The sequence below is a fragment of the Xiphophorus couchianus genome, chromosome 20, assembly GCF_001444195.1.
Source record: "Xiphophorus couchianus chromosome 20, X_couchianus-1.0, whole genome shotgun sequence".
Classification (NCBI taxonomy): domain Eukaryota; kingdom Metazoa; phylum Chordata; class Actinopteri; order Cyprinodontiformes; family Poeciliidae; genus Xiphophorus; species Xiphophorus couchianus.
The window spans coordinates 28,720,513-28,746,315 of NC_040247.1; the positions used below are offsets into that span (position 1 = coordinate 28,720,513).

The 25,803-nt window shown below is 39.5% G+C and overlaps 2 protein-coding genes across 9 annotated transcripts; one reads left to right on the forward strand and one right to left on the reverse strand.

The window, feature by feature from the left end:
- Positions 1 to 100: 100 nt before the first annotated feature.
- Positions 101 to 20,498, forward strand: usp48 (ubiquitin specific peptidase 48). 7 transcript variants are annotated; one of them, XM_028002615.1, is made up of 28 exons: positions 101 to 216; positions 853 to 1,034; positions 1,617 to 1,737; positions 1,882 to 2,023; positions 2,148 to 2,275; positions 2,591 to 2,715; positions 3,949 to 4,057; positions 4,443 to 4,576; positions 5,013 to 5,098; positions 5,805 to 5,984; positions 6,133 to 6,270; positions 6,430 to 6,579; positions 10,605 to 10,805; positions 11,066 to 11,177; positions 11,253 to 11,389; positions 12,455 to 12,529; positions 12,666 to 12,790; positions 13,453 to 13,575; positions 13,659 to 13,720; positions 13,928 to 14,038; positions 15,756 to 15,880; positions 16,867 to 16,973; positions 17,427 to 17,534; positions 18,212 to 18,394; positions 18,475 to 18,600; positions 18,678 to 18,726; positions 19,635 to 19,661; positions 19,839 to 20,498. In XM_028002615.1, the coding sequence occupies exons 2-28, from the start codon at positions 901 to 903 to the stop codon at positions 19,859 to 19,861; spliced, it is 3,141 nt and encodes a 1,046-aa protein (XP_027858416.1). In that variant the 5' UTR covers positions 101 to 216; positions 853 to 900; the 3' UTR covers positions 19,862 to 20,498. The 7 variants fall into 7 exon arrangements, 6 of the variants coding, with proteins under 6 accessions (XP_027858416.1, XP_027858413.1, XP_027858418.1 ...); XM_028002612.1 differs by lacking the exon at positions 101 to 216 and adding an exon at positions 298 to 431; XM_028002617.1 differs by lacking the exon at positions 101 to 216 and adding an exon at positions 298 to 431 and having other exon boundaries at positions 11,256 to 11,389.
- LOC114135370 (uncharacterized) lies at positions 20,218 to 25,764 on the reverse strand. 2 transcript variants are annotated; one of them, XM_028002620.1, is made up of 4 exons: positions 25,523 to 25,764; positions 25,245 to 25,329; positions 24,214 to 24,278; positions 20,218 to 24,137 (listed from the first exon to the last, which is right to left on the reverse strand). In XM_028002620.1, the coding sequence occupies exons 1-4, from the start codon at positions 25,636 to 25,638 to the stop codon at positions 22,904 to 22,906; spliced, it is 1,500 nt and encodes a 499-aa protein (XP_027858421.1). In that variant the 5' UTR covers positions 25,639 to 25,764; the 3' UTR covers positions 20,218 to 22,903. The 2 variants fall into 2 exon arrangements, with proteins under 2 accessions (XP_027858421.1, XP_027858420.1); XM_028002619.1 differs by having other exon boundaries at positions 20,218 to 24,140.
- Between the last annotated feature and the right edge of the window lie 39 nt (positions 25,765 to 25,803).

Consider the following 25,803-nt stretch of genomic DNA (forward strand, 5'->3'; position numbering starts at 1 on the left):
TTGGCTATGGGTTTGTTTGTTTGTTTGTTTTACCTTGTGTTTTGAGTTGGCTTAACTATAAAGACCATTGATGTTTACAGAAGTAATTGCGCCCCCTACAGTCAAAGCATAGAAGGGCTTTAGAATTTGCTGCTGTTGTTTATTTCTTTTTGCTGCTAATGTTGTATGTATTATTTTAAAACTGACATGGAAATGGAAATCTAAGCAAATTTACAAGTAAGTTAAGGTTTTGTTAAATTGTCTTACGCGTGTACGTCTGCTCCCTTCTTTATCCTACGTCGCCTGCGTCACTTGTTGACGTCGCGTTGATTTTGAGCGGAGGAATTATTTATTTATAAACTGACGCAAGGGCGCTAAATCTAAAATAAACCGCAAATAAAATGTAATATCCCATTATGTATGCACTGATGAAGCAGCTACACGCATGAGAGGTTCGATAATATGTATCCTTAACACAATAAATTATTTACATCTGCGTCAGACTGCGATAAACTGAAGGTCTTGTTGCTAGTACAAACAGTCGGGCTAGCTACGTTTTAGCTAGCAAGCTAACTTCACGAGTTTAGTGTTCAGCAGAGACGCTTCCTTTAACTATTTGTTGGTAGTTATCTTATGTTAATGTTTATTGTATTGTTGGGATATGATGTATGTCATGTTTGTTAACTGTAAGTTGGTTGTGACCGTAAAGACTGGCCTGTATTAGTTGGCTAAAAATAAGTAGCATACTGATAGAAGGACTTCTTATTGAGCTGCATGCTATAATTTAGCTTCAGCTAACTGACTGTGTTAGCATCCTGGGAACAGTTTGGGTGTTTTTAAATCGTTTCTCTTTCTATTTGTTTGTTCGTTTAGCCCTTTTAAACTTTTCCGATTCTGCTAGTGGAATTCTATCTTAAGATAATGGCACCCCGAGTGAAACTGGAGAAAGCCGCTTGGCTTTGGGTGGAAACAGTAAAACCAGAAGACATTAAGCACGAACACATAGAGCTAGCATATCGGATCAATATCCCAGCCTGCAAAAGAGGAATCTGCAGGTACAGTATGAACATGTTCAACTATTCGTGTGTGTGGAGAAGCAAACTTAATTTTAAAGTGGACATCTCAATGAGCCTGTTTTGTATAGCTTTATAAAAGCAGCGCTTTCTCTCTTCGACTTAAATGTTTTTCGTATTGATGTGTCAAAGTTTTGGTTTATGTTCTTTTCACATATTTCTTTGTAAACTCATAACAGTTGTTTTTTTTGGGAACCTTTATACAGGAACTCTGCCCATTTGATTAGATTGCAACCTGTGTGTGCGTTTTCATTGTCGCATCGCTTTTCCACGGAATCTTTGTGATTCATGTCTCCCAGTTTCAGTAAAGCTTTACTCTTTTTTTGTTTGTTACTGTTTGCTCTATTTTCACAATCTGCACAGAATTTGCCTTTGTGTGATCTTGAAGTATGGCGTCTGACGGCATAGTAAAGTTCATTACAAAGTTTGTTGAGATTATTGAATCTAAAGAACATCTTAGTGTAGTTATACTGCAGTTTCCACTTATGAGCGAATCAATCTTTTTTTTTTTTTTTACAGCGAAATCGACTAAAGAAAGGTAATGGTGGTTATTTTTCTTTGTAGGAGGAATTGCAAAGGGAATCCCAACTGTCTTGTTGGTATTGGGGAACAGGTGTGGCTCGGTGAGATTGATGAAAACACTTTCCATAATATTGATGACCCAAATTCAGAACGCAGAGAAAAGGTACTTTTTAAAAGTTGCACACCCTTTGTTGATATTTACTCAGCTGTTCTCTAATAGGGTGGGATTGTGCCACTCCTGGAATCATTTTAGAAAATACTCTAATTAACCCTTTCTGTACTCTCCTGTCTCTGTGCCCCATTCCAGAACATATTTGTTGGCCTGACCAACCTCGGTGCAACATGTTACGTCAACACATTCCTGCAAGTGTGGTTCCATAACCTGGAGCTTCGTAAGAGCCTTTATCAGTGCCAAAATTCGCGGGCGCAGGAACACAACATTGATTCTGGTAAATCTAAAAGCTGCATTCAGAGCATGTTCTCTTTAATGTTCTTATTTCAAAAAAATAGAGTTGAAAATAAGCTGAATTGGCAGATTATACTAACTGTCTTTTCTCTATTTAACTCACACAGATTATGAGCCCCAGTCCATATGTGAGCATCTGCAGTACCTCTTTGCACTCCTGCAAAACAGCAACAGGAAGTACATTGACCCGTCAGGGCTTGTCAAAGCGCTGGGTCTGGATACGGGACAGCAACAGGTCTGTCATACAAAAACTGTGTATTTCAGAAATGCCAAACTAGTTTATGCTTGGAACACTTCAAAAGTTGATTTACTTTCAACACGTAATAAATTACAGCAATGCTTTCTGCACTGTGTTCACCAAAAATTTGATAAGAAACGCAGGTATTGCACTACTGGCTGACAAGCACTGGAGAGAAAAGTTGACTGGATTTTTGTGATCAATTTAGTTTACCGATACACTTCAGAATCACTAAGCAGACATGACACCCAGCTTGGAAACATCAGTTTGGTTACTTATAATAATGTTTTTGTTTTTTGTTTTTATTTCCAGGATGCCCAGGAGTTTTCCAATCTTTTCTTGTCTCTGTTGGAGGAGACATTGTCTAAGGAGAAGAATCCCAACTTGCAAAATCTCATCCAGCAGCAGTTCTGTGGACAGTTCTTCTATGTTACAATGTAAGGCCAGTTATTTTTTAGTTCTTCAAATAATAATAATAAAAAAAGATTTGTTTGTGCATTTCAAGCAACTGAGGCCATGAGTTGTATTTGCTATGTGCCACTGTTTTATGACTGTTAAAAGAAATGACCATTTTCACACTATGCCAAAATAAGATGGGTGACTTGGTGTTCGTCGTTTGCCAACTTCAGCCCAGATGGTTTTTGAATTGTTCCCGCTCTCACAATAGAAGACATTTTAAAATATCTGTTAAAAAGACCCATTAGGTGGAAAACAGTAGGACCCCTGGCTGTGAGCTTCTAGCTGACTTTGCATCATGATGTGAAAAATATTTTTCCTTTGTTAATGTCCTTTGTTAGTGTCACAATCAAAGCACTTGGTCCAGATAAAAAAGACACATACACCTTTTTTCTTCACTCTCTGAAGTTAAATCAAACCAAACTTCTCTTGTTTTAGGGTAGTTAGAATTACCAAAATGATTTGTATTTGTTAAATTCCCACATTAATGAGAGATTTATTTAATAATGTCTCCAAAATCAGAAGGCTTCGGATGACCTCACTGCATCTCAGTGAAGCATCCCACTCTAGTTCCTCAAGTAGACAGGAGAAAATCTCACAATAAACACCAGTAACATATCTACTGGTGTCAAAAAGACATAGTAGTAAGTTAAAAATAAGTCACATTTCTGTTGTTGCACAGTCAAAACCACACAGTAAAATTCCTCCATATTTAAATGTTTGTACAGCAAAACATGAAAATACAATGAATGGATACATATGACGTTATTATAATTTTGGCCCAGATGAGGTTAAACACCACAACGTTCCTCTTTAATTCTAACTTGATTCTATTTAAACACACTAGCTGACAAAATCTTCAGTCATATTAGTGAATTATTTTAGCTATATACCTGTGTGATGGTCTAAGTGAAAGAAGCTTCTCAACTTGTCTATATTCCCCATCCATTAGTGAAAAAAACAGGATTAAAAGAAAAACAATTGGTTCAATTTGTTAGTTTTGAGCACTTGGTTCATGTTATTCCTAAGAAAAAGGCTGAAGGCAGCAACAGTCAGCCAAAATATACAAAGGTACGAAACGACATTGCTTTGGAAATTCATATTTGTTCTGAATTATAGAAGTCATTTCTGTAGTAGCATTTCCATGGCAAAATGCTTGTTTGACTTTTGTGACTTTATTAAGAATCATGCGAAGGTTTTGTCTTTGTCTCCAGATGTAATCAGTGTGGAAGGTCATCTACTTTGCCGTCGCGGTTCTATGAGCTGGAGCTGAATATTCAGGGCCACAAAAACCTCACTGAGTGCATCACTGAGTTCCTGAAGGTGGCTTCATTTCTGTTCTCAGTTTGATCTAGACTTTCAAGAACAGATGAATTAAGTAATTGACGTCTAGTACAGGTCAGAATAAAGTATATATACATATATATCCACTCAATTAGCATATACTTTACTCATTTCTATTGTAAGTTTTCTACCAAAATATTGTGATATATATCATTACTGCCACCCATCACAAAAGATATCAGCATATGCCATGTCGCACACATTATGTTTGTATTTAGAAAATATGCTATAAAATAAGCAATAATCATCAGCGCATATCAAATTGGATGCATCCAATAAATAGTATGACATTGAAGTCAGCGTTTGTGTGCCTGGTGGAAAACTCCGGAGTTGGGTTTTAATCCCTCTGCCTGTGACCTTGTAGGAAGAGAAGCTGGATGGAGAGAACCGCTACTTCTGTGAAAACTGCCAGAGCAAACAGAACGCCACCCGGAGGATCCGACTCCACAGCCTGCCTCCGACCCTCAACCTGCAGCTCATGCGCTTTGTCTTTGATAGGTCAGTGACAGAGTTGGAAGGAAACATGGAAATGAATGAGTAAAACATGAAGTTTTTCATTTTTATTGTTTTGTCAAGACGTTTCACTTGCTAGCTTACCACCATCAGTGTGTTTGGGTGAATTTCTGAATGTAGTGTAAAAGCATTTGAGTCCTTTGACTTGATAAAGTGCTTTATTAGTTCAGGCCATTTAGTTTGCTTTTACTTTGGAACCACGTGCAAAATAAAAAATAACTGCTAGCCTGATGTTGGACTGTGTGCTCCACTGGCTTCAGTTCAATCCCACAGCCAGCCTCTGCTTTGGATTTAAAAACCAGGTTTTTAAATGGTGTATGTGAAGAAGGCAGACTTCTTTAGAGATACCCAGATGTGAAAATAATTAAATTGATCATTTTTTCAAAGAAACAGATGAACTTTTGCTTGATTTCATCTTTAGACAAACGGGTCTGAAGAAGAAGCTCAACACTTTCATCAACTTTCCTGAGCAGCTGGACATGGAACCGTTCTTGGAACAAAAACTAGGTATTTATGAAGTTTGTGCTGTCAGATATTGAAATGGGCCACATGATTTTTCACATTCCCCCATTTGAAATGCAGATTTGTTTTGATGTATTTTGTTAGCTTTTATTAGAGTTGGTAAAGGTTTTTAGCTACAGCCTCCCTCAGATGTCCAGCACCAGCAACCTTGGATCATTGTTTACAAATTCCTAGGTTTTGTTCATCAAATTGACCTTTTTGGCATTTGTAATGAAATATTTATTGATTTAGTTTTCTTTTGAAAATGTAACCTTTTAGAAAATCATTTTTGTTTCCCATTTTTCTTTAGGCAACTGTGAAGTGAGAAATGCTGCATGTCTGTGTGCTTATGACTAAGAGGCATTGTGCAAAGACAAGAGAACTGAAATGGCTGTAAACATTATGTCAAAGCTAAAAAAGAGCACTAAACCGAGCAAAAATAAAAGATGTGGACATAGGTTATAAATAGCAGAGAAGCGTTTATTTTAACTGTCCATCAATCAATTTATTGTGGAATTTAGCATTTGAGCAGGAAGGGTGAGACAGTTCTGTAAATTCAGTCATGAAAGGTGCAAAAGGGTCTTCATGTAGGTACATTCATAGCCTGCCAGATTTGAAATACTTTCTGAGGAAGTAATATCCTTCCACAACAAATCTGTTCAGTTGATGCACCTGAAGTATGACAGACTCTGCTGCTGTTGTTTCCCCCCAGACCAGAAATGTGTCTATGAGTTGAGTGCAGTGCTGATCCACCGGGGAATCAGCGCCTACTCGGGACACTACATAGCTCACGTGAAGGACGCTCTTACTGGAGACTGGTACAAATTCAACGATGAAGAGATCGAAAAGATGGAGGGAAAGAAGCTGCAACTTGGCATCGAAGAGGACATTGGCGAGTATCCCAGTTCTTGAAAATCATAGTACTCTTTGTCACGTGTTATCTGACAAGGATATGTGAACGTCTGCCTGCATTAACAGTGGCGTGCATGTCGATAGGCGTAAACTCTCACTTGAGGTTATTTATTTTTCTTTTCGTTTAGCTGAGACGGGCAAAACGCAGTCACGGAAACCAAAATGCAGCAAAGGCTACCACTGCTCTAGAAATGCCTACATGCTGGTGTATAAAGTCCAGGAAGACGAGAGTTCAAATCCCTCAAGGACAAACGTTGAGGTCCCTTGTGAGTAGCTAATTTTCCTATGGTGACTGGATGTTAAAAAACAAAAATGTTAACCGATTTTCATTTTTCTTTTTTTTAAACTTTGCTTTCAGCAAAAGTTTTAATTATGTGTCTTTTTTTCCATTTTCTAACGCTACCTTTTTGTATCTTTGCTAATAGCATTCCTTCAGAAGTTGGTTGACCAAGATAACCATAAGTTTGAAGAGTGGTGCATGGAGATGGCCCACATGAGAAAACAGAGTGTGGATAAGGGCAGGGCCAAGCATGAAGAGGTGAAAGAGCTCTACGACCTTTTACCTGCAAAAGATGGTTGGTAACAACATTCCTTAACAACTCCACTTCACAGAAAACATTCACACTGGTTGTGACTCAACTCGGATTAATCTAAGATGTGAGCAGTGTAGCAAAGAGGAAGTCAGGTCAACACATGGAAGACATTACTCCAATACACCTTTTCATTTGTGTGTTTTACCAAATTCAAATAGTGTGCTGTAATTTTGCGTCACTCATATTCAAAGAAACTTTATTGATCCCAAAGGGAAATTAAGTCTTCAAAGAGTTATTGTAGACAGGGATGGCTGGAAAGATCTCGTGCATTATAGTGAATTTACGGTAACGCTTACCATATGAAAAGTTAGTCGTATTCAGCTTCAGGTCTGGAGGAAGGCAGGGCTGTCCTTTAAAGGAACCCATGTTCCTGCAGGTGTTCCCAGAGTGCAATAAATACCGAAACACAGAACAATTGCAGAGTTGCATTTAAACATTTCAAGGTCTAATTTACTTGACCTGATTATAGTTCATTGTGAGCCAACCATCCCTAACGTTTTGTGAGTAGTGTTTATGTACTTAGGCAAGGACAGTGAACCGGACAATCTACAAATAGTACTTTAATTACCTACCAGTATATGTAAATATGTGGTTTTGACTTCTTTCTTTTTTTATATTTGTCCATTCTTTTTTCAATAGTTGCAATGAATTTGTGATTTATAAACAAAACCAAATACAATTCAAAGGAGGGAAATTGTTTCGACACCTTCCAAAAGAATGAAAACTCTGTGATCCATGGAGTGTCTGAAAATGTTTTTCCATAAAAGAAATATAAGGTTTTGCCAAATGTTAGGGACACTGCCAGACCACCTGTCTAATTACTTATATTAATCAATCAATCAATCAATCAATCTTTATTTCAGACACAAAAGAGGTCCATAGTAAAACAAAAAGAAAAGAAAAAAAACAAAAAGAAACATGACAGTCACTGAGCCACAAATAAATGATGACGCCAATGTTTCCACAATCTTGAGAAAAATCTCGCTGTACTAAAAACAGGGTTTACTAAAATTGCTATTATATTATTGTATGACACGGGTAATCTACACATACATTTATACATGAGATTCCTGAGCGCAGCTGCACATGTGGGAACAGCGTTATGTGCAAACATGTGGCTGGCACTGGAGATCTAGGCACTTTGAGTAGGAGCCTCAGGCCATCATTGTATGCCACATAAAGTTTCGCCATAGATGGGCTGTGTAAAATGAAGTACAAAAAACTTTAAAAAGAGCTACCTTCACAGAGGATGAACACATGCCAAACTTTCTGATCAAAATATTAGCCTGTGCATACATCATGCAATACTGCCTACAAATGTCACGATCATCAGATAGGTCATCAGTTATGTAATGTCCCAGATATTTAATTTCATTGCATATATTGAGGACAATGCCAGATAAAGAGAAGTCAGGGGTTATCAGATGCTTATCTGCTCTACTTCTAACAATCATGACATTGCTTTTCTTAGCGTTATATTTGACATCAAAATCACATCCATATTGGGAGCAGACCCTTAGTAATTGTTGAAGGCCAGCACTATATGGGCATAAGATTACCAAATCATCCGCATACATTATGTGATTGATTGTGCGGTCACCAACTACACAGCCTGTTTTACAACAATTCAGGCGCTTTGATAGTTCATCCATATAGATGTTAAAAAGGTAAGGGGACAATATACTTCCCTGCCTTACTCCGTTACCAACATTAAACGAGTCAGACAATGAGTTACCCCATTTGACATACATTAGTTGATGATCATACCAATAGACCATTATTCTAATTAGATATTTGGGTACACCTCTGCTTTCTAACTTGCAGAACAATTTTTGATGATTCACGCGATCAAATGCTTTAGAAGCATCAATAAAACACATAAATACTGTGGTGTTGCGCAAATTATACAAATCTAAAATCTCCTGTAGCACAAAAATACACGTCTGTACCATGTTTGGGTTTAAAACCGAATTGATTATCAGAGGTCAAAAGAAACTCTTCCAGCCTATTTAGAAGGACTCTTTCAAAAACTTTCGACAAACTACTAGCTAAAGCTATGGGTCGGTAATTCTCCAAGGAGCTAATCTTACCCGCTTTGTCTTTAATAGTGGGTACCAGAATGACAGATAACATTGATTTAGGTAGCAGACCATGTACTAGACAGCCAGTGAAACACATAGAGAGTAATGCACAGAGTTTTTTACTTGCATTTTTCAAATGCTCAGTGGATATGTTATCCATCCCACAGGCCTTATTGTCTTTCAGTGTCATAATTATATGATATATTTCTTGTGGGGATACAATCACATTCTCATTACTGTGAATGCTTCCTATGTCAGAAATGTCACTTTTGACACAATTAAACAGCGCACTGTAGTGCTCTTTCCATAACTGAGTGATTTCTTTTACACCAGTAACACCATCAATAGTAGATGGAAGTGACGTTTTACAGTTATTTACTTTCTTTATTTCTTTCCAAAAGTCCTTAACATTATTATTTCCTAACTTTCTAGCAAGAGAGTCAGACCTCATAGTATTTTCACGTCTCCTTATGAATCTTAAAAAATGTTTAAAATTAGCATTTGCTTGTTTTTTGTATTCAAACAAGGGGCCATGTCTCTGTTTACCTGCATCGGCCCATGCTTTAAGAGCCCTTCTGGCCTCTGCATGATGTTCTTTTACATAGTCGTTCCAACCCGGCTTGGTGCTATGCAAGATGGTTTTATGCAGTGGCTTGCTTGAGATAAGGAGGGATTTCACAACATTCTCATACAGAGTACATAACTCAATACCATGTTGAGGGTCTTTACAATTCATATCACGGCATGAGATTGCTCCCTTTGGTAAGTATGTATTGCTGAACATGTCATTAGTTTGATAGCAATAATCTGATAGATCTTTTTCAGTCAAGTTATCCCATGCTATTTTTCCTGTACTTATATTATAGTCTACAGGCAAAACAGAAGGTATGCAATTCATGTTTACACATATTAATCAGTTTGATTGGTTAAAATAAATAAAACAATCAAATAACATAATTATTTCATGTCAAAAATATAAATTGAAACAATACAGTGTTTGTTTTGTCTGGGAATAAAAAAAAATAATGGAAACAGTACCTGAGAGGAGAGCAGCTCCAATATCTTCCAACAACCAACTAACAGAGACTTGTCCAAAAAGAAGATATTGGCACAATTTCCCCGTCTGTCACGACTTTTTGAAAGCCATATGCAGTCTAAACGGTAGACAGCAGATGTTGGTGCTTCTATTACGCGTCAGATTTTAACTTCACCCAGTGCTGGACAATAAAGCAATAACAATATATACTATGTAATCAATATCAACAGATAACACTTCTTATAGAATATTCAACATATAGAACATTCACTGAACTCCAATCCAAAATCTGCACAGGATTCTGGGAGATGTAGGCAGAGAAAAGGCCATTGCCACTCAATTTCTCACAGCCAGCTAAGCTAGGTTGGTGGTATCATCTAACTCGCTCACTCTTTTGTCACCTAGCAACAACCCGCTGAGTAACTTGTGCAGCAGCAGTTTCAGGTTTCCCCACTGTGCCTCATAACTTCTTAGAAATAAAAAAAAACAATGGCGTAGAGCAAAAACTGTGGATAAAACGGGAAAGGTCACGCCACCAGTTTGCCAGTATTTCAGATATTTAAAACAAATAAACTAATTAATAACTATTGGTATGGACAATTATCGGTATCGACTGATATAAAACGCTTATATTTTGATTAGTTTTTCAGCCGTATCATCCAGCCTTGTATTCACCTCAGAGGCAGCAGCAATATGCCTTATATTACACCAAACACTTGCTCATGCAGCCTCCTCACCACCAGAGGTCATCTGTTGTCTTCCATACATCATTTAAGGTCATCCTGAAACTGGGACAAAAAGCTGCTTTGTAGCACATGAAGCTACCACTAAACATAGTTCCAGAATTAGTCTCTTTGTGCTTGATGTGTTTCTATGTTTTCCCTCTTTAGAAGAACTGTATGAGTTCCTCCCCCTGGAATGGCTGAAGAAGTGGCTCGACGATTCAACTGCAACCAAGGAAATTGACAACTCCATCTTTCTTTGTTCCCACGGAAAACTCCACCCAGACAATATGGGAGAAATCAAGAGGGTTTCTTTGGAAGCTGCAAAACTCCTTTATGAGCGCTACGGTGGTGGGCCAAAACTTGATGGTTAGTGAAACATTGTTTTGTCTCACCTAAAGTCCTGGACTGTTTTTTAATGCCTAATTCGACAGCTGGGCAGGTTTTTGTAGCAGTAAGTCACTTAAGTAAGAGAAGTTTTGAAAATAATCTAATCTTTCGCCTCGATTCAAGCAGCTTAACATTCTTGGTATTTTCTTTTGGCCCTTTTAAAGCAATTCATATTGGATCTGGTCTATCTTTTGAGAATAATATTTGCATGTTTAAATTTATTTTGCCTGTTGGTTCAGGTTCCTCTCTGTGCAGAGACTGTGTCAGCGAGCGATGCAGGGTGCTGCGACTAAAAAAACAACTAGACGAAGACTACAAAGAAATTTCAAATCTAGTAAAGCGCACAACCAGGTAGCAAAACAGCCCACGTAACACTTAAAGTTTAGTTAAGTTTAGTTAGTTAATGTATATCCCCGTGTGTTCTAGCAGTGATGGCTACTGGGTGGGTAAGCCGTCTTTGCGCAGCTGGAGGCAGTTGGCTATGGAACAGCTGGAAGAAGATGAGCAGGAAAGCAAACACAGCAACGGCCAGACCAATGGCCAGGGACCACACACTAACAACAGTAAGACATGGCTGAAAGCTTCTCCGGTCTTTTAATGCTTGCTACCATCTCTGTTGTCTGTTAGCCAAACTAGAATCGGAACACGTCAAGCTAACCAAACACCTTTGCTGCATTTAGTTTTAGAAGCAGTTGAGCAACCCGTCCGCTATGGTTTGTACCTTGTTTGACTTTGTATTAGTTGAAGACTTTGTGTCATTGTTTCGCCAATGAAGCAACATCATCATTGGCGAATCAGCAAAGTCAAACACAATCTGAATATGTTAGTGGGCAGCATAATGCTGATAAAATGGTGTGTGAATTTGAAAACGAAGACATTTGTTTTACAAAAAAACATTTCTTTACTCAGAAAAAAATACATAACTGAAATATAGATTTTTAGACGCTTCTCAAAAACACAAGTTCATTAAATTTTATTCAACCCCTATTAAATCTGGGCATCTTTTACAGTTAAAATGATATTATTAACAGTGAAGCACTGTGGTTTTCAAAGTGACTTGAGGCTGCAACCGCCGCCAAAGATGGATCACCAAAGTGTTAAGCAAAGGTTGTGAATACATACAGAAATGTGATTTATTGGTTTCCTAGTTTTAGTACAACTGTACAACATAAAAAAATGTCCATATTGTCATAGTGGGGTACTTGCATAATTTTGAGGAAAGACATTAATTTAATACAATTTGTAGTAAGGCTGTAACATGCATAGCAAGATGTGGAAAAAGTGAAGTGCTGTTAATGCTTTTCTTCGTGGTGTTGCCTAGATGTGCTTGTGTCGTTATTGCCAAATGTAATGAAGGGCATTTTTAAGGATTTCTAACTGATTTTATCTTTACTGCTTAGATTAGAGATATATCATAACTTGAACAACCTGACATCAGCAGTAGATATTCAGATAGGAGCTTAAAGTAAAACATTTCTGTCTCCCACTAAAGTTTCTCATAGAAAATAGCTAAACAGACAAATCAATGTCTCTACCTACTCAGTAGGTGAAACCTACAGCCTAATGCGAGTTTGTTTGTGAGCCCAGCCTACTGTTTGAATTTTTTTGTTACTGTTTTTATTTCCTAGAGTTTGGGATGGAGGGCACCGCGGGAGCTGAAGATGAGATGAAGACTTTCAATGAAGACATTGTTTGCACTCATGGTATTTCCCCCCAACACCAGCATCAAAAATAATGTTTACCTTCCATCAGTAACCCTTATTTTTTTTTTGTCAAAATATTTGAAGCTGACATTTCAATCATGTATTCTCTCCCACAATGTTTTTGCGTCTGCGCCAGGAGCACTGAGTATCCTGGAGACGGAGCGGAAGCTGGTATCTACTGAAGTGTGGACGAAGCTGAGAGAATACTTCCCCAGAGCCCCAGAGTTCACCCACATGCAGGAGCCGTGTCGGCAGTGTCTGGTGGGGGACTTTTACTGTCTGCATCTTCCCTCATCCATCCATCTGTGGATTTTTTTTTTCTGAGCCAACTGTCTGCATTTCTTTCATAGAAGTTATCTTTGAAGGGCCGGTTCACTCACAGGGTAAACTCGTCCTATTGCAAGAGTTTTGCAGGTGTTAGATTGCAAATTCGGATCAAATTATTACGTTTTCTATACACTTGATGGTTAGCGTATGAGTACAATATGAATTGTACTTCATTTTATGGCGTCTTTCAATCGATGTTGACTGGGTTGGAGAAAAGAATAGTTAGGATTTTTGAAGAGGGATTTCGTGTGGTAAATATTAGCACTTACTTGATACCTACAGTCATTGTAAAAAGTAGGTACACCCTCAATCAGTTCTGCAGGTTTGGATTCAACAATATCAGTCTTTTAGTAGGTTTTAAAATGATATACCCTTTGTACAAAAACATTCCATAACTCTATATATTATCAATCAAAGTATGTCTTCTGTTGCAACTTCATCATAGCAGTCATGACGTCCACAACTGGCTAGTGCCGTCAACTCAACGAGAAACATTGTCATGTTTCGATATCGCCAGATCTTCTTCCTTTAGTAGTTGGAAGTGCTATAAAGCTTTTTTTTTGTCCTTTTTTTTTTTTTTGCGCCTGTGTTATCAGACATTGGAGCAGGAGGAAAAGGACAACGAGGCGGTCAGTAAGATGATGGCTCTCGAGCAGAAGAACCAGCTGCTGAACCTGTTCCATGAGAAAAACCGGCCGGTTCTGACCAAATGGCCGCAGGTAAAACGCAGAGCCGTCGGCTGCGAAGGCTTTCATTTCCAGTTCATGTGGCTCACTGATACATCTGTGGTTGGTTCCTCCAGGGCACAGATAAACTTTACATAGTCCCTCTGTTTTTTGTGGAAGAGTGGAGAAAGTTTATCAGGTAGGTGTTGTTCATCATTAAAGGAAAATGTCTGTCTTGTCTTGTCTAAACCGTGAAAAATGAACGACTATTCAGATAAATGTAACTGTTAGGATGTTTTAGTGGGCCGCTCACCTTGTGATAACTTTGTTCTTGTTCTTTGCTTACTGATGTGGCTAACTCTCCCTTAGTTTCTCAGTAACAAATGAACTTTCTTCCTTTTTTTAGGAGACCCACTAAATCCTCTCCAGTGTCTAATGTTGGCAACTCGCTGCTTCTCTGTCCTCACGGCGGCTTCATGTTCACCTATGACTCCCTAATCAATGGAGAGGCCCAGCAGTGAGTTCTGATCAGTCACATCTTGAATGTGTTTCCTGTAAAAAACAAACTGAAAATGACCTTTCTCACAGCTCTCTGTTGGATATTCAAAGTTTTCTTTCTCTGGATGTGCTTTAAGATTGTGTCTGGCAGGAATGGGCTCAAATTTTATCTCAGTGTTTTGATTTATTGCCATGACAATAACAAGGTCATTTCATAAGCACAATCTGAAATAGTGCTTAAGAAAATAATACTTAAAAAACTTAAACAATCCAATTTTGCAATTGTGCAACTAGCATCATTATTAGTTTATTATTACTACCACAGAGACATTTATGTTTGATTTGTAGATTGTCCCTTTTTAAGTAAAGTTCATTATCAAGTCGGGCAGCAGTCATGTCTATAGAAATGGGAGAAATATAATCTACAACCTAACGAAGAGCGTAAAAAAGCTGAAAGTAGCCTGTTTTCAACTAAAAGACCTTTAAAAATAACACCACTGGTCCAAAACGGCCTCTGTAGTCTTCTGAATGTGTTTGGAAATTCTGTCAAAATGAAATGTGAGAATTTTTAGTTTTTTTGCGAAACACTGCTTCTCAGCATCATGCTGAGAAAGTTTAATTGATCTTCTTTGCTGTTTTATGTTGATGGAAGACTGTTTAGAAGCCCTGGACGATTCACAGGCTTAAAAGGGCTTTCTATTGAAACGGTCTGAAGAACTACTGCCGAGTACTTCTTAAAAAGATCAATCAAACTTTGAGTTGTGGGATGTAAAGTACGAACGAAAGAGCAACGACTCCAGATGATCAACTGTATTTTACGCTATTTCAGACAATACTCATAAAACATGTTAAGGTTCTATAAAGCTATTAACAGAACAGCACAGTGAATAATCCACATGTAAACGTACTTGCCAAACTTAAAGTTTCAATGACATGTTTGGTTTAATATTAAAACTCCATAAGCCTGTTGTTATAGTGAGGTTAGCACTTTTATCCATTTTTTAAAGTATTCTAGTTAATTAATTTCACTTCAGAAATCAAGCAGCAATGTGATTTTGGTTTTCCTTAGTTGATCCCTGAAGTACTAACTTATTAGTACTAACTGTCTAGTTTAGGTCATAATTATCCCCATGGCAACTTGTGATAGGCTCTTCAAGTTCATTTCTGTGACACATTTCAGCAACAAGGCCGTTCAAAGTGCTTAATAAAACATAAAACGTCGTTTAGTCACCAATAATAAAAACAAGCAATAAACATATTTTGTCAAATGCCATCATCAAGACAAATCAAATATGTTGATCAATGTTCCGTTTACTGCCAATCAAAGGCAGCTTGAAACACGTGGGTTCATAGCTTTGATTTAAAGGAACTCAGTGTTTCAGCAGTTTTGCAGTTTTCTATACGTTTCCTCCAGATTTGTGGTGCATAGTAGCTGAATGCTGCTTCTCCATGTTTGGTTCTGGTTCTGCTAGAACCAGAGGATTAATTTCACTGAGTAGTCACAGTCTTTATTCACATTTCAAGCATCAAAAGTTGATGGCTCATCCTGCAGCAGTGGCTTACATAAACCAAAAGGAAGGACTTTGTGAACCTAGACTCAGCCTGAGCTGATACAGGATAATAATAAGAATAATAATCTGTTGCTTTCCCTTTTACTAGGAAACTAATAATAAACTGTTAGGGAACCTTTACTGTCAACTGCAACGTTCTCACATTGTGCTGTTTGTTTTGCACAGTATAGCTCTGCTGTGGCCGAGCGAATGGAACGTGATCAGCAGACTCTTCATTGTTGACAAGCCAATAGCAATCCACTGTGTGAGACAGACGGAGAGCTCCATGACGCAGTACACCACCCAGCCTGGTAAGATTTCATCCACGTCCAAGAAACGATTCTTGACTTTTATAGCAAGTGTTATCCTGTCTACCGTTTTGCCAATCAAGGAAGTGACATTTTTAAATTGGATATTTTTCTGAACGAGGGCTGAATTGTTTCTTAATCGCTTTTGCCCTAATTAAGGAGGTTAAAATAGTATTATATTGTTATGAATCTTTTTTTTTTTTTTACCTTAACTAGAAAGAACCCTGTGCCTTCAAAAAAAAATGTTGCTGTGGATTTGAAAATGGTATTTTAATTACCATTTTAAATGTTAATATTGTGACAAGCCCACTACTTTTTAGTACTTAGAGCACCTTAACCAAGATAAACTTATGATCTTTTAAATCTGAAATAGTAGCATTTATTTCTAGTTTCATAACCAGCTGGCAGAGCCATGAGGCAACTCCATTAATGTTTCTCTTTCCAGTTTAGGCAGCATTTTTGGATTTAACTAGGCTTAAGAGCTGCAGTATAAAAAGTATCTTTATCCATATTTGTTGAAACTGTCACTGTTCAACCAATCAGGACCAGGAGGAGGGTCTTAGTGCTGTCGATCACAATCTTTTGTGGCGCTGCTCATTCCGGGTTCATGTCCCCCCCCTTGCTCTCTGCTACGCTGCAGCTAGCATAGCCTGTCATGAATGCTAAGGTAGTTAGCATGGCCATCAATGCCAATGGCTAAACAGTTTTCCAGTAACTGTTAATTGTTTTTCTGCCATTAGCACATTTAGCAGCGAGCACATGAGGGTGATTGACAGCGCTAAGACCCTCCTCCTGGCTTTCATTGATTATTTTTGGTCGGGAGTGGAGCTACTACAAATAAAGTGAGTCACAACATAGTGATATTTTTAACAGACGTGCAAAAAACATCTTTTATAAAAGTCACGAAGTGCAGCTTTAAAGCCTTTTAGGTCTCATATCTGTGTTTTGTGGATCTTTCATATTTTTTATTCAAATGTGTCTGGATTTAGATCTGTGCTGGGAATGCAGAGAAAGTTTCCTGTTCCAGCAGCAGAGGGACTTGAGAGAGTACACCCAGGCTACTGTCTACGTGCGCAAAGTCATTGAAGACAAAACAGTATGAAGCACACACACAGAAGAACATACTAAACCTTAACTACCACAATAAATTTATTAAGAACTAGGGCTGCACAGATTGTAGTTTTCTGGCCGATCACCGATCTTCAAGAAGCCTGACTTGCCAGTTTGCGTTTTGGTCTATACCTATTTAATTTTTCTCTGAAAAGTTGCTAAATATAACGACAAATTTACGGAATTGGCGTCAGTGGGGTGACTGTTTCTGGTGGACGGATCTGTCATGCCTCTCTCATCAGAGCAGAAGGGAACAATGGCTGATTTTCAGATCGTTGTGGAAATAGCTAAGAACAGTTTCTCATGTAAGTATTGGCCGATCCCAAAATGAAGGAAATCATGGCCGATTTTATCGATGCGCTTCTAAAAAGGACCAACTACCTTCTGTAAGGGGTTTAGTGTACAGACATTTGACTTTATCACACTGTCCTCTACGTAGATGGCTAAAGACGGCGCCCCAGAGCTGAATGCGTGCAGCTCTGAAGCAGAAGAGGAGAGAGAAGAGCTTCCAAAGGTGGACGGAGAGAAAGACCCAGACTTCAGTCAGGTAACTGGACTGCTGTGACATACTGGAATGTTTTACATCACAGGTGTCAAACTCAAGGCCCGGGGGCCAAATCTGGTCCACTGTAGCTCTTTATGTGGCCCTCTAGACTCCAAATTACATTGATAAGTCTTTCCAGTTTTTCACAAATTTGCAAAATTCACACAGAATCAACAAATCGCCACATTTTTTTCTGATTTTACTGCAAATTTTCTGAAAATTGGTCAAAAACACTGAGTGTAAGTGACTGCTGCCTCAGCCTTACTTGATGTCAAGTTATAGTCTGTGACTGATATGGTGAGTAATAAAAACTCCCATTTAACATCATACATTAGCGCAAATATCATAAACATTTCTAAATTGGCAGCACAAAATCTGCAATTTTGATTGCAAAAAAAAAAACACTAAAACAATCACAAAATCCTGGAGGAACAGCTATTTATTGATATTTTTATGATATTCTGGCACAACCGGCCCTTTAAGAACATGCAGATTTTTGATGTAGCCCAAAAATGAAAATGAGTTTGACGCCCCTGTTTTACATCGTCCCGATCCTCATCTCCCTCTCTTCCATGTAACTAGAGATTCATTTTTACCATGTTAAAAAAAAAATGTTGTTTTTTTTTTTTTTGTGAATTTATCCGTTGACAGCTACAAATCAAAAACATGTTTTTCTTCAGGCCCAAGACACAGCGAAGCGGCTAAAGTTGAGCGACAGCACCGCAGCTGTGGTGGCTGCTCCTGCAGTCACCAACGCGATGAAACCAGGGAGCATCAGACGAAGCACGCGCCACAGGAAGCTCAGAGGAGAGAAGGCACTCATCGTTTCAGCAAACCAGACACTAAAAGAGCTGAAAATCCAAGTGAGGGCCGCCCACCGCACAATCCAGTGCTGTCGGCCTGTTCTGCACCGCTAACTCTACCATGTTGTGTGTGACTGTAGATTATGCACGCCTTCTCTGTGGCTCCATTCGACCAGAACCTCTCTATCGACGGGAAAAGTCTCACGGACGACTCGGCCACTTTAGGCAGCCTGGGCGTTATCCCAGAATGCATCATCTGTTTAAAGGTTTGATTTGCTTCATGGCTTCATGACTGGGAATGTTAGCAACTATCAAATCTATGTTTCATTATCACCTTTCTCAGGCTGATGAACCAGTTACAGATTATGCTGCCATGGATGATGCCTATCAAGGTGAGTGACTTCATGTGATCTACAGGTGTGTAATTTCATGCTAAAAAGTTTGGCAGTGACACAAATGTTTCTTTATGGTCTCGAACTTTTGTCTTTTTTTTTTTGGCTGAAACGATCAATCGGATTAATTGTGACAAATTGGTAATGGAAGTAATCTTAAACTGATAAAGTAATCGATTAATTGTTAACTGGAATTACGAACTCAAATAAATGCCATTTTCTGAAAAAACATTCAGAGGAGTAATTAAGTCAAAACTCTACAAAATATATTTTAAAAATACCTTTGTCTGTAATCATGTTTTACCCCGAACTCCACAGTTTGGGGTAAAAGTTTTAGCTTCACTTGGTTCAAATTCACCAAAAGAATGTTATGTTTTTGCATTTTAGGAAATACAATTTTTATTTTCTCATTACAAAAAAATAAATAAATATTGGTGACCTTGCATCTTTTAATGTATTTTTAGTATGGTATAAAAAAAAGGCCTGTGGTTCAATTAAAAATCTGTAGAATGTGCCAGTTCTCTTTTCCAATTAATCAGAATAATCAATAGAAAAATATATTACTAAAACAATCCTTTTTTATACAAGGCTTGTTTGTATAGTTCTTGCAAGTAAAGAACTGGACTTGCAAGTCTAGTGCTTTATTTTTGTATTATTATTATTTTTTACAAATAAACAGTTTACTGAAAAACAAACATCATAAGAAACAGTGAAGGTTCCATACTTCCTGTCGTACAACCGATGTCCAACCGATATTGTTCGGTACGTTTGACTCGTTCACATCTCGCGATCCATAGAACACAAAACTGAGGCCGCAAAGTCTGCGACATGCTTCGACTGCTAACACCATCACTATATATAGAAACACGTTGACTTTGTAAAATAGAGTTGTCTCCTTTGTTTTACAGTCAGAATGCCTGAGGAGGGATTTAAAGGTATGGGTTTTTGTTTTTTTTAACTCATTTTATGTCAGGTTTTATTTTATCACAGGAGTGACATCATCTTTAGTGAAATTACTTCACATACTTGTCTGAAGTGCTGGAAAGCATATGAACGTATGAGTTTAATAGACGGATATGGTTAATCGTACCAGTGTTTGTGTCCCTCTTTAGGTACGGGCCTCCTTGGTCACTGAGGAACGTTCTGCTGTAGCCATAACTAAATTCCATGGAGGAGAAATGCTTGAATATGTGAAGTGTCAATATATATAAATAAGTGCTTTAATTTTTTATGTTTTGGCTAGGTTTTCTTTATTAAAACTGTGACTATGTTGTAAAGAATCTGTTTTCCTTTGCATAAGGATAGCTGGGTTTTTGATATATTCTAAAGTTCAACGTTTGTTCATTTAAACGGTGTGCGCGCTTATTTCAGTCTTACCAATCCTGAGCAAGTTGGGGGGGAAAAAAAGGGAAAGGACCTGTAGTTCTCCCAAGTTGTGGCTTCGGTTTATTTCAACTTTCGGTCAAGAAAATTAACTGTTTTTGTTTTGGGTTTTTTTTGTTGTTGTTGTTGTTTTGCTTTTTCTTTTTAAATTATAGTTTAAGGAAAACTTGAGACGATGTTTCGTCTCTTCATTATGTGGAGGCTCTTGTACTCACCGTTCAATTTCCAGAATTGTCAAAACAATGCACAAGTAAATATCACTGCTCTTAAATGTTAGAACATTTATTAGCCCAACTTAACATCAAATCAGTACCATACACATTACCAGTCAGAAACATGAAAAAAAAACAAAAAAAAAAACAGCAGGATATGTATAAAAGCTGATTTTTTTTTTTTTTTTTTTGATTTTCTTTCAGTATTATTATTTTCAACAGTTAAAAACGTAAATTGAAAGTAAGAAATGGAAGGCAAGTAGTTACATGTCCAACTCTTTTCACTGTTATTTCTTATGGACAATAAAGCTATTTTCAAGGCACCCTGTATCTTCCTCATTTCTAATAATTTTTTTTTTTTACCCCTCCAGGGGTCTTTTGTGGGCTCTAGTGTCCCTTATATGACAGTAGGCTGACAGGAAACGGGGAAGGAGAGGGGGGAAGACATGCGGCAAATGTCGTCGAACCCGCGACGGCCGCGTCGACGACTCAAGGCCTCCAAATACGGGTGGCGTTAACTGCTACGCCACCACGGCACGCCCCCCTCTAATAATTTGACTGTCTTTTTTCAGCTCTTTGGAGACCTTCAATACCTTATGAACCATGATAAGATAGAATGGCTGTTGCTAAAACATATTTCATGTACAAAGATACTTATTTTGGAGTCCAGAAGGATCCCAAACTACAGCCATTAAGAATAGGCGAGTGTTTCTGCATATTTTGGTATTGATCCGATGCCAAGTAACGACAGAGTCCGTATCGCTGATGTCAATGATGCCAATACGTTAGGTGTTTTTGTGGGTTTTTCCTTTTGAGTTATTTTTGTACAAACTTAGGACAGAAATTGGACAAAGTGTTTAGGCATCTGCAAAATCAATTAATACCATTGGTGGGTTTTTCCTAAATAAAGTGCAGAAAATTTATATCAAAACAAAATAGTTTGTGAGGTATAGTTGAGAAACTAAACTACAACTCAATACAAAATTGAAAAAAAAAATCTAGATGGAATCTGCAACTAAAGTATTGATTTTATCAAGCTAGTATTGATCTGAACTGATACAAACTTGGTATTGATACTGTGAATCGACATTGAAGTGTTTCTTCCTATAATTATGAGCTGGCTTGGTTGTCTTCAGTCCTTACCAGTTCTCACCAGAACCTCAGAATACATCTATGGTGGTCCAAGCCATAACCAAATATTAATTTGTACTCCGCGGGGTTGTTTTAATTCCTCTACATTTTAATTCGTCCACCGTGGCATCATATTAGTCCTAAAAGATTAAAATTTCTCACTACTTGAAAGATTTCATTTGTCCTGAAAAGCGTCGTCTCTTCTCAGTCCTAAGAGATTTTAGGTTTGACCCCCAGCAGCATTACCAACCTTTAAAACCGTTATCACCTGAGTTTAAATGTCTTTGAACATTTGAATTAACTCCCGTTGTTACTGTCCCTGCAGTTGTTATTCGGTCGTTTCCATGACTTTCGTTGATGAAGGCTCAATGACGGATGCACGCGCTGGTACGCGAAAGAAACTGGACTACAGAAGTTACAAATTGCACCAGCCAAATAGTAAAAGATTCATGCAGGGCACTTTGTATTGTAGAACATAGTTCAGTTACAAATCACTCTTACAAGGCAAAAAATATGTTGAATTGCTATCTTGATATAAGTCATTGTAAGGTGTTATAAGTGTAGCTTCCGTACTTTGGTGCCACAGAAACATTGCCACATCTATGACCTAGTAATGCCCAGCATAGACTGAAGAGATCTTAAACACTGGCGTTCGGCAGTCAGAGGCTCATTACCGCCATCTACTGGCGGTAACGAGGCGGTGACCGTGAGGTGACGGTGGAGCAGGTCACCTCACGGGAATCATATTTAATAAATTGGAACATTATTCAAGCTCATTTATTTCGGTAACTCTGTTCACAAAGGGAAACATATTATATAGATTCATTCCACATGGATGTTTTCCGACCTTTATTTCAGTTGGCTAGGAAGATTTTCAGCTTACAACTGTTGAAAACATGATTAGAATATTACACCAGGCCAATAAAAATATTTCAGTACAGAAATGCGGGCTTAATGAAAAGGTTTTTCATCAAACAAGCCTCACCTGAATGCATCCGATTTCAATTAATATGATTGGAACATTCAAAATTGCCACATACACATGGATGTGAATATATATATTTATGTATTAATTTATTGGGGTTTAGGTTTTTGCGTTGATTGAAAAAACAAAGAAATCGTCCCTGCTTTGTGCTGGTGTCACAAAGACACATTTTGCTTATGTGTGCAATGTGACAAAATATAAAACATTTCAGGAGGTATGAAGACTTTTGTAAGGCAGTGTAGCTTATGGATAAAAACATCTTTTAAAAAAAAGAACAACTAGGCCTTTAGCACCTCCATGTTCCACTGATGGTCATGTAAACATTCAACAAACATCATGTTGTGTTTGTGCTGATGCTAAAAATGAGTCATTAAATAATTTCTGCAGCTGAAACACAGACATGTTGATCATCTGAATGATCCTCCGGTGATGATCAGGTCTCTGATTGACGGCAGTGTGTGAGCTGTCATGTAACAAATTCAACCTGTTTGGACCTGCTCGGCCTCTGGACGGGGGGATGTCTGGACCCGGGTAAACGAACACTGACCCCAGTGACTTCCTGTTCCGCCCAGCCAGCGGATTCGCCCCGCTCTGCTCTTCCTGTTCTGCTCTCTGAACTGCTCCGGCTCGTCTCTGATCTGTTCAAGCACCTCCCTCCACCTCTCCTCTGTTCGGAGCCACTCCTCTTCCTTAGTACTCCCGCTGTCCAGTCTGGCTCATCACAGCCCCTAGCAGAGGAATGGGCCCTTCCTGGACCAGCCTGGATGGGATTCCGGATGTTTCCTGAAGCCTGCATCCTCCTCAGGTAGCTGCTGGAGCTGGCGGGGCTGCCGGACCGCTGGGTTCTGAGCCTCCTGTCTGAGGAGTGGACCCGGCTCTCACTATAGCTCCTTTTGGGGCGCGGCAGGGGCCCTCTGCTGCCATCCGGACTCAGTCTGGACAGATGTCTGTGGCAGTGGGTGGAGCGGCAGCATGATGCGCTACAGCTGGAGGAGCAGATCCGGCATAGACCGCTAGTACCGCCGGCCAGCAGGGCAGCGTGTCCGGCTAGTGAGGACAGGAAGGAGAGGGGGAAGGCGCGCTGGCACTGCAGGATGCATTTGGGAGAGCTGAGGCGAGTCGGGGCCGGGGCTGCAGCGCTGGACCTCTGGCAACTGGGCGTCCCTCCTGGTACGTCCTGCGTCCCATGCTCCGCCTGAACTGTCTGGATCTGGTGCCACTCCAGCTGCAGCAACCTCTCCAAGTACCGCTCCAAGGGGCCCATTGGCCGGGGCCGGAAGGCCCCTCTGCCCTCCGTGTTGTAGAAAACAGCCAGCTGACTGAGGCTCCACGAATTGAACGGTGGAGGGAGGAAGTCTGGGAAGTCCCGTCCTCTGACCGTCCGGCAGTGAGACGGGGCGTCTCCGTCCTCCACCACCTCGGGCCTGAGCTCCAGTCGCGGGGCGAGGGCACGGGAGGACAGGGGGAGTCTTTCTGACTCGGACAAGTCTGTGTCACTGTCCTCCTGGGGGGAGAGCTCCTCCTGCTGGTCAGGACTGGGATGAGGCAGGCTGTGGTCCAGGAGGGCTGCTGTGTGTTTGCTCGCCCTCAGCCCTGGTAGCGTGTGCTTCCTGTTCTCATCAGCGTGTGCTGATGACACCTTGATCTTCATCCTGTCCTCCTCAGGGGCCGCTGGATGAAACATGGAGGTTCCCTGAGCGCTGCTGGAAACAGGAAGGCTGATAATCTATACAGGCAAAGGCAGAATAACAAAATATAATCCAACTATCCCCTCACCTGTGCTGCGGAGCGCTGCATTTGGTCGAGGAAGTGTTAGAATTGTGTTTCCTTCTCTGTGGCTTCTGTGAATATACAGAAAAGCCCAAAATTATCCAGACCACTGACATATTTAGGTTTGAAGTAACCTTTCAATTAGACCAACAAGTTTCTTCTGACAGGATCTAAAGCCCTCTGAAGCCTATGGAAAAGTTACAGTGGCCAGTTAGCCCAACATCTAACGGTGGGAGAACATTGGAGTACACAGAGAAAGGCTTTCAAAGGGAAACCAAACAGACTCCGCACGCAAAGAAGGACTTCCAAGATTCCCTAGAGCTAAACAAAAACCCAAACGTCAGCACTGAGTCGTCAAATCATTACCATCATTTTTCATCATTTGCCTTCCTCTTCCTGAGAAATTATGCAAGAGGCAGAGTTCTTCCTGGATAGGTCAGAGTTCACCCTGAACTGGTCCCAGTCTATTGTCTACACAAGGTGAACCTGCTCTGCTTAGAGGACATTCAACTAGAAGTACTATGAGTGCAGATCTTTTAACGTCGGAGTTCTGAGGTCAGCTTATCTTCAGTTTGTTGAAAGCAAAGGGCAAAAGGAGTAGGTTTCCAACAAAAAATCTCAGAAATGTTTAGATTAATCCCAGAAATTTTCAACAAAAAAAGGAAAGAAAGAAAAAACAAGTAATTTTTTGAGCTCCAGAAGTCGAAAATTTGAAGACTTTTAAATTTTCTACTTTTGAAACTCAGAACATTTCCAAAAATCGAAAATGTCCGCCTTTACGAGCTCGGCGTCCGATTTGTTTTCTAGATCAATCTCAAAATTTCTGAGTTTTTTTTTCTCGCAAATGTCTTTGTTCTTTTCTGTTTGATTTTAGAGAATTTCTGAGCTTATTCTCAGAATTTCTGAGTATTTTTGGTGGAAGTGTACCCTTCTGTTACTTACGTGTACATATCAGGAAGTCTTTGTTTTTCCTAAAAATTGTACAACTTTGTATGTTATTATTAGTAGTAGTAGTAGTAACCGTGCTGACCACCCACCTTCTCGTGGTTGTTTTCCTGACCCTGGATCGGGCACTGCGGCTGTGGAAACTTCCTTTGTGACTGCCTCCTCCCCATCTTAGTCCTTAAAAAAATCACACATAGACACAAACACCAGAAGAAAAAAAAAAAAGAAACATGGCCGTCAACCGTGTTTTCCTTCTAGCATCCAGAATCTTTCAGGTTCTGCCACAGCAGCAGACAGACAGCAGTCCCCCTCCTCAGCCTCCTGCTGCTGTTCAGCATCGCCAATAACAATAATGATGTCAGGAACCCACCCGGCCACATTGGGCCTGCTGGTGCTTCTCGGAGCTTTCTTCTTCCATTCCCTGTCGCCGATGCAGAGCCTCTCCACGCAGCGCTGCGCTACCCGCTCCTGCAGGATGCTGCCCATCCCCGCTCTCAGGAGGCACCAATGGAATGAAGAAGAAACGGCAGCAGGGAGCTGTTATTGTTGGAATCATTCAGTTGCCGTCCGGCAGAGGGCGCTGTGGCGCTGCTCTCCACTGAAAACCACCGAGAGTCAGCCTCTGTTATATGCCCTGTCGCGGGAGCGCGC